The sequence below is a fragment of the Hakea prostrata genome, chromosome 11, assembly GCF_041222555.1.
Source record: "Hakea prostrata isolate BN-2017 chromosome 11, UWA_Hpros_2, whole genome shotgun sequence".
Taxonomy (NCBI): Eukaryota; Viridiplantae; Streptophyta; class Magnoliopsida; order Proteales; family Proteaceae; genus Hakea; species Hakea prostrata.
Window position 1 is genome coordinate 17,427,768 of NC_142610.1, and position 16,714 is coordinate 17,444,481.

At 36.6% G+C, this 16,714-nt stretch overlaps 2 protein-coding genes and 1 pseudogene across 3 annotated transcripts; 2 read left to right on the top strand and 1 right to left on the bottom strand.

Annotated features, from left to right (window-relative positions):
• Positions 1 to 1,512: 1,512 nt before the first annotated feature.
• Positions 1,513 to 3,175, top strand: LOC149000470 (chalcone synthase-like). The gene is made up of 2 exons (XM_089139752.1): positions 1,513 to 1,778; positions 1,912 to 3,175. The coding sequence occupies exons 1-2, from the start codon at positions 1,601 to 1,603 to the stop codon at positions 2,916 to 2,918; spliced, it is 1,185 nt and encodes a 394-aa protein (XP_088995878.1). The 5' UTR covers positions 1,513 to 1,600; the 3' UTR covers positions 2,919 to 3,175.
• Positions 3,176 to 10,060: 6,885 nt separating this feature from the next.
• Positions 10,061 to 11,772, bottom strand: LOC149000471 (chalcone synthase 2-like). Its single transcript, XM_089139594.1, has 2 exons — positions 11,451 to 11,772; positions 10,061 to 11,321 (listed from the first exon to the last, which is right to left on the bottom strand). Exons 1-2 carry the CDS (start codon positions 11,752 to 11,754, stop codon positions 10,315 to 10,317), a joined length of 1,311 nt encoding a protein of 436 aa, XP_088995720.1. The 5' UTR covers positions 11,755 to 11,772; the 3' UTR covers positions 10,061 to 10,314.
• Positions 11,773 to 13,295: 1,523 nt separating this feature from the next.
• LOC149000472 (chalcone synthase-like) lies at positions 13,296 to 15,237 on the top strand (annotated as a pseudogene). Its single transcript, XR_016170688.1, has 2 exons — positions 13,296 to 13,682; positions 13,814 to 15,237. The product of XR_016170688.1 is annotated as a chalcone synthase-like (transcript).
• Positions 15,238 to 16,714: the final 1,477 nt, after the last annotated feature.

The window sequence follows — 16,714 nt, forward strand, 5'->3', positions numbered from 1 at the left end:
AACAAGTAGAACGATAATAATACAATTCTACAGCTAAGTCAAGGAGGCCTCTTGAGGTTCGACGGGCTTTCCAAAGTCCAGAATTTTGTAATATCATCTTCTATTTTGGTGGGTGATGAGTATTATTGCCAAGTCAATTAAAAGAGGAGGTGGAGTCAACAAAATGTAGCCAAATCTTTCTTTGTCTTTGAAAGGTGGGTTTATTTTTTAATTACATTGACCGTTGGAGGATATTACAAAGTTTGTGAAACAGTTTTAATTTAAATAAGAAAACATTTTATCATATTAAGAAGAAAAATACACTTATAACTCCGAATATAGGCAAAACTCTTAAATAAAGTTTCTTTTCGAAAAAATTCACGATAATTTACTTAATTTCTTGTAGAAGAGTACCGTATACAGGTGTTAATAAAACCTTGCTAGTACAAACTGGTGCAATCTTGAACCCCGCCAAAGCAAAACTTTGCATTTTAACCCAAAGGGCGGGTTTGGGTTACAAATTAACTGGCCCTAGCAAGTAAGATAGGATTCGGTTTAACCCTTAGAACAACCTTGCCTGACCATATCCGCCTAGTATTAATTCTGTTAAGTTAGAATTATTTATAAATTGAGTTTGAATAATTATTTAATCAAGTATCCTATATATATTAACCACCCCAAGGAATTATTTGGTTTTTAAAGACCAACACTTCACAAGTAAAATGTTAAAGAGCTTAAATTTTCTTTGGGTCACTAGTCTATGCTTGTTCTTTTTGTTTTAGTCAGGGCAGGATAAGGATATATAAATCAGGGCTAATCCGATCCTATAAATGGACTTAAAAAATTCCTAACATATAGGATTTGGGTTGGGGTTCTTAAGCTTCTGATAGGTCCGGTAGGGTTGGATGACTAATTAAGATATATTTTTCATCTGTCGCTCTCATTGAAAACGTCATGGACCCATTCATGGTCTGCCATTGAGTGATCCTTAGGCATCATTCATATAAAAAAACTCCGAAAAAGAGTTTCAGTCAAGATGGAGAGAATCCGGATTCAAGGTTTCTTTGGTTTTCATCAGCAGAAGTTTTGTGAGGGTGATCTGTCCTTTACCATTGGAATTTCCGCACAACCATCCTGTATGAAACAACTATGCAAACTCTCAGAACCTTCACAGGAACCTCACTGGTCAAAGAATGATTTTGCCGTTTATATTGACACCATCTCCCTCCGTTGACTGATTTCTCAAATACTTTAATTATAAGGATATGGGCTTTGGAAACCTCGTCAAAGTCCAATGGAGACTAGCACCTTGGGATTAGGCGAGCCATTTTAAAATCTCAATAATATTGGCTTTTATATGAATTAGTCATCGGGAACTAGCCGAAATATAGTGACCAATTCTTCTGTACGTTCCTTGATATACCACACATGTTAAGTAATAATTCAGTCTTAAGTATTAAAGAAATCCATCCAAACATCCATTCATTATAAATATATGCATTGGCACTGCAATTTCATCATCACCTGCTGTTTTGTTTTCAATCTTCTCTCTGTTCTTTCGTCTTTCACAGTAGTACTCCTCTTGCAATCGATCGCCTCACAGCAAAGCAAAAGACAAGCAATGGGATCCGAGGGATACATCTATGAAGCTCAGCATGCTGAAGGTCCAGCAACGGTTCTGGCAATTGGAACTGCAAATCCATCCAACACCATGTACCAAACTGATTTTCCTGACTTCTATTTCAGAACCACCAAGAGTGAGCACAAGTCTGAGTTGAAGGAGAAGTTCAAACGTATTTGTAAGTACTATATATCATTTCCTGCAAAATATATATATTTTCTTCAAATTATGGCAAATTCGATGATCTTCTCATCACTAGAATTGATTTTCAATTTTCTCAGAAAATGACTCTCTTGATTTTGTCAAAACAGGTAACAGTTCCACAATCATCAAACGCCATACCCACCTCACCGATGAAATGATCTCAGAGAATCCTTCACTTTATGATCTAAAAGCTCCATCCCTTGACACACGTCAAGATATTATGGTGACTGAGGTACCTAAGCTGGCCATGGAAGCAGCAACCAAAGCTATCAACGAGTGGGGGCAGCCAAAATCAAAGATCACCCACATCGTATTCACTACCATTTCTGGTGTTGATGCACCGGGTGTTGACTTCCAGCTTATCAAACTCCTTGGCCTATCCCCAACTGTTCGACGTGTGATGATGTACCATCTAGGATGCTATGGTGGTGGCTCAGTGCTCCGTGTAGCCAAAGATCTTGCGGAGAATAATAAAGGGGCTCGTGTGCTGGTTGTTTGCTCAGAGTTGAACTCCATCAGTGGCTTCAAAGGCCCCGATGAGACAGACTTACATGCCCTACTAGGGATGGCAATTTTTGCAGATGGTGCTGCAGCTTTGGTAGTTGGTGCTGACCCTGACACCTCAATCGAACGTCCAATATTCCAGCTCATCTCAACAGGGACCCGAATACTCCCAGATTCAGAAGAAATGGTTGCTGGACACCTACGTCAAACTGGTCTCACAATCAGCCTAACCAAGGATGTGGCTAGAACTATTGCCGCTAACATTGGGAAATGCTTGGAAGAAGCATTCAGCAAAGTGGGCATTACAGATTGGAACTCAATTTTTTGGGTAAGTCACCCTGGAGGTCCTGCAATATTGGACCTTGTCCAGAAGACACTTGGACTGAAAGAAGACAAGCTAAAGGCATCAAGGAAAGTGTTAAGTGAATACGGTAACATGTCTAGCCCCACAGTACTGTTCATTATGGATGAGATGAGAAGGAAGTCCAAGGAGGAAGGGAAAACTACAACTGGTGATGGCTTTGAATGGGGTGTGTTACTAGGGTTTGGACCAGGTCTTACAATAGAGTCAGTTGTGTTGCGCAGCATTCCTACAACTTCAACCCATTGAGTAAATGAAAATAGCCTACAACATCCAAGAATTGTGTGGACAGTGTCGTCCATAGACAGGGAAGCAAGGGTGAGGTTTCGGATTTAGATCCTCTACAATTCCCACTACTACAATTCCCTATAATTCATGTCTAAGATTCGTAGCAATATTTATTTGATTGTTATTAATTTTTTGGTTTTGTTTCTACCATTGTCTACTCTGTAAGAGCTGTATATTTGATCTATCAAATTAATTTCATTTGGTTTTCATATATAAAAGCTTTACGGTTTGACTGGTCCTCTCTGAACATATACTTTCACATCTTTGGTAGCTGATCAGAGAAAATAATAGAAATTATTGCAAGAGATTAAGGGACTTATAGGTTGTACCTTTCTCTTTTATTCCTATAAATTTTTTGTTTTCTTTTTTTGGATTAGTGACTTAAGAATTATTTTTTCCAACGAGCAGGTGATTTTATCAAGAGAAAAAATAAAAATATATACAAGTTGAAAAGACTACTGTTGAGTTCTAACATACCTGTATCAAAAGAACATTCGTAATAATGCAAATATAAAGGAAACTCAAATGAGCTCTAGGTGAAAAGAAATCATTGTTTCCTAGAGCATCAGTCTCAAGCTGCAAATGAAGTAGCCAGCTGAATAGTCCTACCTAATTGGGGACAATGGAATTATCAATCATTGTAATAAAATTTAAGAATAAAAACAAGCTTGATTCCCTAGATAACTTTGTATCATGTATGTTTTTTACATACTTTGGTAACAAACTTTAAGGGTAACGAAATTTTTTTATACGTGCTTTGTCATTCTCAGCTAGAATCATTGTACCACATTTATAAGGGAAAAGCGATGTATACATTATTCATGAATTTATAGAAAAAGAGTTCAATTCGAGAGTGTGGCATACAACAACACTCCATAAGTCTACTTCTCTACCTAACATAGAAAAGTGTTTTCTCTCTTTTTCTTGAATGAAAATTTTCAACAAGAGTTATCCAGCCTGATCAATCAACTCCTTATAGGGTGAAAATATATCAATAATACCCACTGGAAATCACAATTAAATGTTGATTTAAGCAAGTTAAACATTTCAAAAAGACAGAATAACCTTGAACGAAAACCTTGTGCACGACTCATTTATTGATCTTCCTTTACTATCTGCAACTTCTACTTCTCACATTCGTAAATTCTCACAAAGTTTGGGAGATATGGTTCATGGATAGAATTTTTTTAACTTAAGATGTGGAGTAATATTAGAAATGGATAAACTAAAACTAATTGAAACTAAGGTGTTAGTAACAAAATATTCTAATAAATAAGGTAACTAGGGAATAACATTAATATTAATGGATAACTCAAGAGGTGGCAATAGAAACTCTTTCAAGAGAGGTTACGGTAAAGACCCCTTCCAAAATGGCTTTTATTTAATTGTTATTAATAATTCATGTCTAAGATTCGTAGCAATATTTATTTAATTGTTATTAATTTTTTTGGTTTTGTTTGTACCATTGTCTGCTCTGTAAGAGCTGTATATTTGATCTGTCAAATTAATTTCATTGGTTTTCATATATAAGAGCTTTATGTTTTGACTAGTCCTCTCTGAACATATACTTTCACATCTTTGGTAGCTGATCGGAGAAAATAATAGAAATTATTGCAAGAGATTGAGGGACTTATAGGTTGTACCTTTCTCTTTTATTCCCATAAATTCTTTTTTTCTTTTTTTTTTTTGGGGGGGGGGGGGATTAGTGACTTAAGAATTATTTTTTTCCAACGGACAGGTGATTTTATTAAGAGAAAAACTAAAAATATATACAAATTGAAAAGACTACTTTTGAGTTCTAATCATACTTGTATCAAAAGATCATTCGCAATAATGCAAATATAAAGGAAACTCAAATGAGCTCTAGGTGAAAAGAAATCATTGTTTCCTAGAGCATCTGTCTCATGCTGCAAATGAAGTAGCCAGCTGAATAGTCCTACCTAATTGGTGACAAAGGAATTAAGAATCACTGTAATAAAATTTAAGAATAAAAACAAGCTTGATTCCCTAGATAACTTTTGTATCATGTATGTTTTATACATACTTTGGTAACAAAATTTAAGGGTAACGAAATTTTTTTTTTTACGTGCTTTGTCATTCCCAGCTAGAATCATTGTACCACCTTTCTAAGGGAAAAGCGATGTATATCTTATTCATGAATTACAGAAAAATAGTTCAATTCAAGAGTGTGGCTTACAACAACACTCCATAAGTCTATTTCTCTACCTAACATAGAATAGTGTTTTGCTCTCTTTTTCTGAAGAAGGAAAATTTTCAGCAATATCCCTGAGTTATCCAACTTATCAGGCAAACTCCTTATAGGATGAAAATATCAATAACACCCCTTGAAAACCACAGTTAAATATTGATTTAAGCAAGTTAAACATTTCCCTTAAAAATTATTGCAAGAGATTTAGGGACTTATACGTTGTACCTTTCTCTTTAATTACTATAAATTCTTTTTTTTTTTTTCTTTTTTTTTTTTTTTTTTTTTGGATGAGTAACTTAATAAATTTTTTTTTTAACAGGCAAGTGATTTCATTAATAAAAATATATACAAATTGAAAAGACTAGTGTTGAGTTCTAATCATACCTGTATCAAAAGAACGGTTGCAACAATGCAAATATAAAGGAAACTCAAATGAGCTTTGTGAAAAGAAATCATTATTTCCTAGAGCATCCATCTCAAGCTGCAAATGAAGTAGCTAGAGCCAGCTGAATAGTCCTATCTAACTAATGACAAATGAATTATGAATCATCGTAATAAAATTTATGAATAAAAACAAGCTTGGTTGCCTAGATAACTTTGTATCATATATGTTTTATACGGACTAGATAACAAAATTTAATGGTAACAAAAAAGAATTCTAAAACTTTGTCATTCCCAGCTAGAATCGCTATACCGCCCTTCTAAGGGAAAAGTGACTCTTCATGAATTTATAGAAAAAGAGTTCAATTCAAGAGTGTGGCATAAGACAACACTCCATAAGTCTACTTCTCTACCTAACATAGAAAAGTGTTTTTCTCTTTTCTTCTTGAATGAAAATTTTCAGCAAGAGTTATCCAGCTTATCAGTCAAACTCCTTATAGGGTGAAAATATATCAATAACTCCCATTGGAATCACAATTAAATGCTGATTTAAGCAAGTTAAACATTTCAGAAAGACAAGAATAACCTTGAACGAAAACCTTGTGCACGACTCATTTCTTGATCTTCCTTTACTTTTTGCAACTTCTACTTCTCCCATTCGTAAATTTTCACAAAGTTTGGGAGATATGGTTCATGGAAAGTATTTTTTTTAAACTAAGATGTGGGGTAATATTAGAAATGGATAAATTAAAACTTATTGAAACTAGGGTGTTAGTAACAAAATGTTCTAATAAATAAGGTAACTTAGGGAATAACATTAATATTAATGGATAACTCAAGAGGTGGGAATACAAACCTCCTTTCAAGAGAGGTTACAGTAAAGACCCCTTCCAAAAATTAAAAATTAAAAATTATTCTCCAAGCGGACTTGTGTATTTATGAGGTATCAAAGAGTGAGACCCGCTCTTTGATACCTCAGTGAGGGCCAAAAAATAAAAGGCAAAATGACTAGCATGATTGAATCCTTGTCCATGGTGCAGGGTACTAGAACTCTTTTGTTATTATTATTATAGTAGTAGTGCTTGTATAAGGGAGCTGGGTTATATTTATAGGGACGTCCAACATTGATTAGAGATGTAAATAGATCGGATTCAGTTCAAATATAGTGACAATATCATTTTTGTTTCCTATTATATTTGGACAAATTCACCTAACATACTATCGACTTTCAAACGGATTCAGTCAAATTTGGATGGATTCATAAAATTATTCTTTCAAACATTGCCTATCCTAAACGAACGTAAATGCAACTTGAGTAAAAGATTTCGACCTGCACGGTGATATCTTTACTATTTTATTGATGAGGGTTAGCATTGAAATTTTGGAATTCGATCAGAAACTTTTCTTTCTTTTACTCTTATTAAGACTTTGGTTTTGTTACAATTTTTCAGTATTAATTTTTCTGTCGTTTTTTGATAAAAAATACAGAAGAATATTCATATAAAAGACGGAGACAAAGTCAACAAGGTAACTTAAAACAATAATTAATCGGTCAAATAATTATTGGCCAAAAAGGGGTATTATCATCTGCATCCTTTTGGTAATCGAACAAATTCAGATACTCATAAACATATTCAAGTGGATAAATTCTCACCCCCCCCCCTATAATTCCTTGTGATTCGTATCTAGGATTGTGATATACGGGAATTATTTGTCCGACAGCCACAATTAAAACCCGACTAAGAATTGAATATAATGAATCCCCAAAATTTCACCCAAGTTCATATCTTCTCTTTTTCTGAGGTTTAATTTTAGTTATTTATTAGATTTAGCTCTTAATTAGGTTATAATTCTAATCACTGGATAATTAACTACCACGTGTCATAATCTTATATACAAATTATAGGGAATTGTAAAGAGTGAAAATTGTAGAAGATGTAGAACCCCAGAGAATATGCATGGATTTGTTGGAGTCTTGGAGAAGGATGGCTGGAGGTCAAGGTATTTACATATGAATGGATCATATCACAAATTGATCACGATACATTAAATAAATAATGCATCTTAGTTTGTGACATAAGTAGTTAAAGAAGCTAATTGCTTCTCTCATAACATAACATCAGATCGTTTCTCATGTGTACATGGAAATGAAACAGTGAAGGAGAATGAAATAGAAGCAGGGATTCACTTGGACTGTAAGGGCAAAGAGTATGAATTTATTTGTAAAGGCCTGATTTGTACTTGTAAATGCTTTTGATGTGAGTAACAGTATTGCTGCAGAAAGATAGTTTATTGTACCATATCTGATTATAAAAAGTTTAGTCACTGAGGCTTAGAGCTGGAAGATAACTTTGAAATTTTCATACCTTAGTGTTATGTTTGGTTTGCCAGACCAGGTTCGACCAGAGGGGTTGATAAGGAACCGACCTCGTCTCGACTGGTCCCAAACCAACGAACAAGATTGGGCCGCTATCATTCCGATGAACTGCCCAGTGAGAACCCTGCCTTGCCCGGGGAAAGTCGTGGATGACTAGGATAAGTTCCCATGCACGGCACAGATTTGGACTCCATAACCCAAAAGGAGTCTATCTACATGATGTAGAAAGAGACTAGCAAATAATATCCAAGGACTGCCAATCACCCAGGTTAGGCTATGTAAACCCTGAACCTACACTGGGCTAAACTAATTGATTGTTATTGCTAAAAACCATGGGAGAGAAGGAGAGAGTGAGAGACGTGAGGAGAGAGAGACAAGGCCAAAGATATGATCACTGACATATGGAATGGGTAACCCTAGAACATTTGCCCCAATTACACCCAATCTCATCGGTTCCCTATAAAACAAAATACAGTGCAAAGATTACAAATTAATCACTAATAATACTACTTAAAAGAATCACTAAAGCCGGAATTCATTTTAGAACATACATGTTCTAAGGTTTAATAACTAGGCAATAGTTTTCCCTTTAGCCATAACAATGTCTTTGAGAATTGGATTCACCATTACCAAATTTGAACCTCAGATAGTTCCATATGCTGCAAGAGGCAAGAAGGCACTGACATGTAATTAGCGGCACTAACAAGGATTCCCTTCTCCTTTGGGAGAGTTTCTTGGCAGAAGTTGCTAACACAAACAGACTTTGCTAAGCCAAGGTTGCAAGACTCTTCCATGGCTTCCCAAGTACCTTTCATGCCAAAGGGAAGAACTTCCCCTGGAGTAGGGAAGCGTGTTCCTTGTTTTATCCTCACAGGCCAGTGAACCAGACAGAGATCCACATAATCCAACCCAAGTCAACCTACATCATCCACATTTGAAAACTAATCTAGTGGCAAACAAGGCATGCATCTCATCAGTTCATCATTGGCAAAACAAAATTCTGAAATATAGAAAGGGAGGGGGGAGGTATGATACCTAAAGCAGGGACCAAGATAATGAGTAAAATGGCCAGCTTGATTGAACCCTTGTCCATGGCTTTTTAGTTGTTGGGTGACGAGGCTGGGCAAAGAAGGTCCTCTTGTTGTGCGAGGCAGCAAAGACGGAGTTGGGTATTCTCTAGTGGTCAGGGTAGAGGTCCATGCTTCTCTCACACCTCCCCAGCACATGTTTGGAGGGATCCCACCTCTAAATTGTAACAAGATAAATCAAAGGTGCATGGGACCCTAGTGGGCGTCATTCTTAATGTGGGGTAAAAAAATGCAAGGAGAGCTTAGACATCTACCTTGACGAGTACATTATCTAAATTTGCAAAACGATTACTTTTTGTATTCTAGGATCGGTGTCTACTAATCCTGACCCTTTAACGCACACATTTATTTGTAGGGTGGTTCACCTTCTTTTAGCCCTCAACATGGAAGGCATTTGGATGCAACTAGGTTGCAGTTATATATGTTCCTACCTTTTTTTTTGGTAGAAGTTATATATGTTCCTACCACACCCAATATATAGTAGGTGTATTAATCTGAAATAACATCCATTGCTTGGAAATCATTTGAAAATTCAAACACAAGGGTTAAGCTTGCTATACCATCCCACACCTGGTAAATCTTTCTTCCACTCCCTCCTTTGTCAAACTCCATCTTCATTCACCTCCAACACAAACCTGCTAAACAAATAGTGCATACCTCTCATTAATTCATCTACCCTGAACAAAACTATGAAGTACATGAGAATATGAGAGAACATTTAAGAGTTGGTGGAGTTTATGTATATTCAACAACGTTGAAGGGTAAAACTGCGACTCGATCGATGGATTACCCACATTACATGAAAGTAAGAAGTTATCTGATTGTTCTCCCCCCCCCCCCCCCCCCCCCCCAAAAAAAATAGAGGAATCAGCATATGCTTAAACCCATGTGCATTAGGAATATCCACAATTGCGAGGGGAAAAAATATGCCCTAGAAAGCGATGTAATGCGAAAATGATCCAAATGTATCATTTCAAAACAAGATCTAATAGTTATTGAACTGGAAGAAAATTGCAAGCAAGATTGCTTTGCTTTGCTTTGGAATAAGTTTGAAATAGAATAAAATAAGACAAAAAATGATACATCTTTTTCTTGATAAAATTCAATATAATACTTTATTGAGTAGACCCAAAAAAATTACAACAATAAAAATTGAGGAAATTTACCACAAAAAAAAATTGATGAAAGAGGCCATTGATTTCGACCTTGAGAGAGAGCTTCTAGTGAGTAGATTATGGTAAAAATAAAGCAAAGGAAATGATTAAATATTAAGCTATAAACATACATAAGAGTGAGATTTACTCAATGAGTTGAAATTGTGGGAATGCTGCGCAACACAACTGACTCTATTGTAAGACCAGGTCCAAACCCTAGTAGCACACCCCATTCAAAGCCATCACCAGTTGTAGTTTTTCCTTCCTCCTTGGACTTCCTTCTCATCTCATCCATAATGAATAGTACTGTGGGGCTCGACATGTTACCGTATTCACTTAACACTTTCCTTGATGCCTTTAGCTTGTCTTCTTTCAGTCCAAGTGTCTTCTGGACAAGGTCCAATATTGCAGGCCCACCAGGGTGACTTACCCAAAAAATTGAGTTCCAATCTATAATGCCCACTTTGCTGAATGCTTCTTCCAAGCATTTCCCAATGTTAGCGGCAATAGTTCTAGCCACATCCTTGGTTAGGCTGATTGTGAGACCAGTTTGACGTAGGTGTCCAGCCACCATTTCTTCTGAATCTGGGAGTATTCGGGTCCCTGTTGAGATGAGCTGGAATATTGGACGTTCGATTGAAGTGTCAGGGTCAGCACCAACTACCAAAGCGGCAGCACCATCTGCAAAAATTGCCATCCCTAGTAGGGCATGTAAGTCTGTCTCATCGGGGCCTTTGAAGCCACTGATGGAGTTCAACTCTGAGCAAACAACGAGCACACGAGCCCCTTTATTATTCTCTGCAAGATCTTTGGCTACACGGAGCACTGAACCACCACCGTAGCATCCTAGATGGTACATCATCACACGTCGAACAGTTGGGGAAAGGCCAAGGAGTTTGATAAGCTGGAAGTCAACACCCGGTGCATCAACACCAGAAATGGTAGTGAATACGATGTGGGTGATCTTTGATTTTGGCTGCCCCCACTCGTTGATAGCTTTGGTTGCTGCTTCCATGGCCAGCTTAGGTACCTCAGTCACCATAATATCTTGACGTGTGTCAAGGGATGGAGCTTTTGGATCATAAAGTGAAGGATTCTCTGAGATCATTTCATCGGTGAGGTGGGTATGGCGTTTGATGATTGTGGAACTGTTACCTGTTTTGACAAAATCAAAAGACTCATTTTTTGAGAAAATTGAAAATCAAATCTAGTGGTGAGAAGATCAGAATTTGCCATCATTTAAAGAAAATATATATTTTGCAGGAAATGATATAGAGTACTTACAAATACGTTTGAACTTCTCCTTCAACTCAGACTTGTGCTCACTCTTGGTGGTTCTGAAGTAGAAGTCTGGAAAATCAGTTTGGTACATGGTGTTGGATGGATTTGCAGTTCCAATAGCCAGAACAGTTGCTGGACCTTCAGCATGCTGAGCTTCATAGATGAATCCCTCGGATCCCATTGCTTGTCTTTTGCTTCTCTGTGAGGTGATCGATTGCAAGAGGTGTACTCCTGTGAGAGACGAAAGACCAGAGAGAAGATTGAAAAGAAAACAGCAGGTGATGATGAAGTAGCAGTTCCAATGCATATATTTATAATGAACGGATGTTTGGATGGATTTCTTTAATACTTAGACTGAATTATTACTTAACATGTGTGGTATATCAAGGAACAGATCAACTGGTCACTGTGATTTGGGCTAGTTTCTGATGACTAATTCATATAAAAGCCAATATTAATGAGATTTTAAAATGGCTCACCTAATCTCAAGATGCTAATCTCCATTGGACTTTGACGAGGTTTCCAAAGCTGATATCCTTATAATTAAAGTATTTTGAGAAGTCAGTCAAACAGAGGGAAATAAAGTCAAAATAAGCGGCAAAATCTTTATTTGACCAGTGAGGTTACTGTGAAGATTCCCGAGAGTTTGCATGGTTGTTTCATACAGGATGGTTGTGCGGAAATTCCAATGGTTAAGGACAGATCACCCTCACAAGACATCTGCTGATGAAAAACCAAAGAAAACCTCTTGGATCCGGAATCTTTCTCCTGCCTAGCAATTCATCATCTTGACTGAAACTCTTTTTCAGAGGTTTTTATATGTATTTTTTTGTAAGAGAAATCTTCATTCATGAACTCAGAAAAGAAATACAGACACACAGCTGTAGAGGTTTTTATATGAATGATGCCTAAGGATCACTCAATGGCAGACATGAATGTGTCGATACATTTTCAATGAGAGCGACAAATGAAAAATATATCTTACGTAGTCATCCAACCCTATCGGACCCTATCAGAAGCTTAAGAACCCTAACCCAAATCCTGTATCTTAGGCTAAGTCCATTTATAGGATCGGATTAGCCCTAATTTATCCTGCTCCAGACCTGACTAAAACAAAAAGAACAAGCATAGGTTAGTGGCCCAAAGAAAATTTAAGCTCTTTAACTTTTTAGTTGTGAAGTGTTGGTCTTCAAAAACCAAATAATTCCATGGGATGGTTCATATGTGGGATACTTGATTAAATAATTATTCAAACTCAAATACTCAATTTATAAATAATTTTAGCTTAACAGAGTTAATACTAAGCATGTATGGTCAAGCAAGGTTGGTCTAAGGGTTAAATTGAATCTTATGTGATACTGGTAGGGTCAGTTATTTTGTAACTCAAACCCACCCTTTGAGTTAAAATGTCAAGTTTTGCTTAGGTTGGGTTCAGGGTTGCGCCAGTTTGGACTGGTAAGGTTTTATTTACAGCCATATAGACACTTTTCTATAAGAAGTGAAGTAAATCATGAATTTTATCGAAGTTATAAGTGTATTTTTCTTCAAAATATGATAAAATGTTTTCTTATTTTGAAAAAAAATTAAATTAAAACTATTTCACAAACTTTGTAATATCCTCCGATGGTCAATGTAATTAAAAAAATAAACCCAGCTTTCAAACACAAAGAAAGATTTGGCTACATTTTGTTGACTCCACCTCCCTCTTTGAATTGACTTGGCAATAATACTCATCACCCACCAAAATGGAAGAAGATATTACAAAATTCTGGGCTTTGGAAATCCCGTCGAACTTCTCGAGGCCTCCTTGACTTAGCTGTAGAATTGTATTATTATCGTTCTCCTTGTTATATTCACATGTTTAGAGGTAAATTATTCAAGTTAGTTGGGTTATTGATGACGAAATGATTGTTTTCCAATCTATTCAGCCATCCTTGCTCTATAAATACCTACATCCATTGTCTCTGCAACTTCATCATCACTCATAGTCATTCTTTTCTCCAATTTCTCATAGTATTCCTTTTTCGATCACCTCACAGCGAAGCAAAAGACAAGCAATGGGATCGGAGGGATACATCTATGAAGCTCAGCATGCTGAAGGTCCAGCAACGGTTCTGGCCATTGGAACTGCAAATCCATCCAACACCATGTACCAAACTGATTTTCCAGACTTCTACTTCAGAACCACCAAGAGTGAGCACAAGTCTGAGTTGAAGGAGAAGTTCAAACGTATTTGTAAGTACCATATATCATTTCCTGCAAATTATATATTTTCTTCAAATGATGGCAAATTCGATGATCTTCTCACCACTAGAATTGATTTTCAATTTTCTCAAAAAATGACTCTTTTGATTTTGTCAAAACAGGTAACAGTTCCACAATCATCAAACGCCATACCCACCTCACCGATGAAATGATCTCAGAGAATCCTTCACTTTATGATCCAAAAGCTCCATCCCTTGACACACGTCAAGATATTATGGTGACTGAGGTACCTAAGCTGGCCATGGAAGCAGCAACCAAAGCTATCAACGAGTGGGGGCAGCCAAAATCAAAGATCACCCACATCGTATTCACTACCATTTCTGGTGTTGATGCACCGGGTGTTGACTTCAGCTTATCAAACTCCTTGGCCTTTCCCCAACTGTTCGACGTGTGATGATGTACCATCTAGGATGCTACGGTGGTGGTTCAGTGCTCCGTGTAGCCAAAGATCTTGCAGAGAATAATAAAGGGGCTCGTGTGCTCGTTGTTTGCTCAGAGTTGAACTCCATCAGTGGCTTCAAAGGCCCCGATGAGACAGACTTACATGCCCTACTAGGGATGGCAATTTTTGCAGATGGTGCTGCAGCTTTGGTAGTTGGTGCTGACCTTGACACCTCAATCGAACGTCCAATATTCCAGCTCATCTCAACAGGGACCCGAATACTCCCAGATTCAGAAGAAATGGTCGCTGGACACCTACGTCAAACTGGTCTCACAATCAGCCTAACCAAGGATGTGGCTAGAACTATTGCCGCTAACATTGGGAAATGCTTGGAAGAAGCATTCAGCAAAGTGGGCATTACAGATTGGAACTCAATTTTTTGGGTAAGTCACCCTGGTGGGCCTGCAATATTGGACCTTGTCCAGAAGACACTTGGACTAAAAGAAGACAAGCTAAAGGCATCAAGGAAAGTGTTAAGTGAATACGGTAACATGTCTAGCCCCACAGTACTATTCATTATGGATGAGATGAGAAGGAAGTCCAAGGAGGAAGGGAAAACTACAACTGGTGATGGCTTTGAATGGGGTGTGCTACTAGGGTTTGGACCAGGTCTTACAATAGAGTCAGTTGTATTGCGCAGCATTCCCACAACTTCAACCCATTGAGTAATGAAAATAGCCTACAACATCCAAGAATTGTGTGAACAGTGTCGTTCATAGACAGGGAAGCAAGGGTGAGGTTTCGGATTTACATCCTCTACAATTCCCACTACTGCAATTCTCTATAATTCATGTCTAAGAAACGTAGCAATATTTATTTAATTGTTATTAATTTTTTTGGTTTTGTTTCTACCATTGTCTGCTCTATAAGAGCTGTATATTTGATTAGTCAAATTAATTTCATTTAGTTTTCAATAATCTTCTGTTCCCTATATAAGAGTTTTACGTTTTGACTAGTCTTCTCTGAACATATACTTTCACATCTTTGGTAGCTTATCGGAGAAAATAATAGAAATTATTGCAAGAGATTAAGGGACTTATACATTGTACCTAATTTATCTTTTATTACTATAAATTCTTTTTTTCAATTCATTTTTTTGTTTTTTTTTTTTTTTTTTTAATTTTAATGAGTAACTTAAGAATTATTTTTTTCCCACGGGCAGGTGATTTATTAATAGAAAAAATAAAAATATATACAAATTGAAAAGACTAGTGTTGAGTTTTAATCATACTTGCATTAAAAGAACACTTGCAAGCAATAATGCAAATATAAAGGAAACTCAAATGAGCTCTTGGTGAAAAGAAATCTTTGTTTCCTGGAGCATCCATCTCAAGCTGCAAATGAAGTAGCTAGAGCCCTACCTAACTGGGGACCAAGGAATTATGAATCACTGTAATAAAATTGAAAAATAAAAACAAGCTTGATTGCCTAGATAACTTTTGTATCATATATATTTTATAAGTACTTCGGTAACAAAATTTAAGGATAACAAAAAAAAAGATTATATGTGCTTTGTCATTCCCAACTACAATCGGTATACCACCCTTCTAAGGGAAAAACGGACGATGTATACACAATACTCCATAAGTCTACTTCTTTACCTAACATAGGGAATAGCTCAAGATGTGGGAATATAAACTTCCTTTCGAGAGAGGTTACAGTAAAGACCCCTTTCAAAAAATAAAAAATAAAAATTATTCTCTAAGCTAACTTGTGTATTTATGAAGTATCAAAGAGTGATGTGAGACCTCAATCAGTGAGTGCCAAAAAAAGAAAAAAGGCAAAATGACCAGCATGGTTGAATCCTTGTCCATGGTGCAGGGTACTTTGTTTAGTAGTAGTGTTTGTGTAAGGGAGCTGGGTTATATTTATAGGGACGTCCAACATTGAATAGAGGTGTAAATAGATCAGATTCAGTTCAAATATAGTGACCATATCATGTTTGTTCCCTATATTTGGACGGATTCACCTAACATACTATCGATTTTCAGACGGATTCATCAGATTTGGGTGAATTCAAACGTAATGCAACTTGAGTAAAAGATTTCAACTACACGATAATATCTTTATTGTTTTATTGATGAGGGTTAGCATTGAAATTTTGGAATTTGATCAGGAACATCTCTTTCTTTTACAACCATTCAGAGTCTTCTTCGTTGTGTGAAATACTAGCTTGATTGTTGAAGGCAGGCCCCTACCAATCAAGGTCAGCCAGTTTTTTTGCAAGTTCATCGGCAGTCGAATAAGAGGTTTCAGTCATTATCAACTGAGCAATCCTTCAATAGTATGAATTTCCTCCAAGTAAAACATCTGAACTTATTTTGAAAACTAAGATTACCTCCAAACCGTCAAACTCTCTTTTCTTGGATTGCTCAATTTTTCATAATTTTTTAGCCATAGTTTACCTTCCCACTACCATTACACAGTGCAAAATATAAACAAGGAAGAAGAAGAGTGGGAGTTAGATAAGGCATTTCTCCATCCATGACTAAATTAAAAGGTAGCGAGTTCTACACGTATAGAGCATAACAGGGTTGCCCTCCTAAAATGGTATCAGACA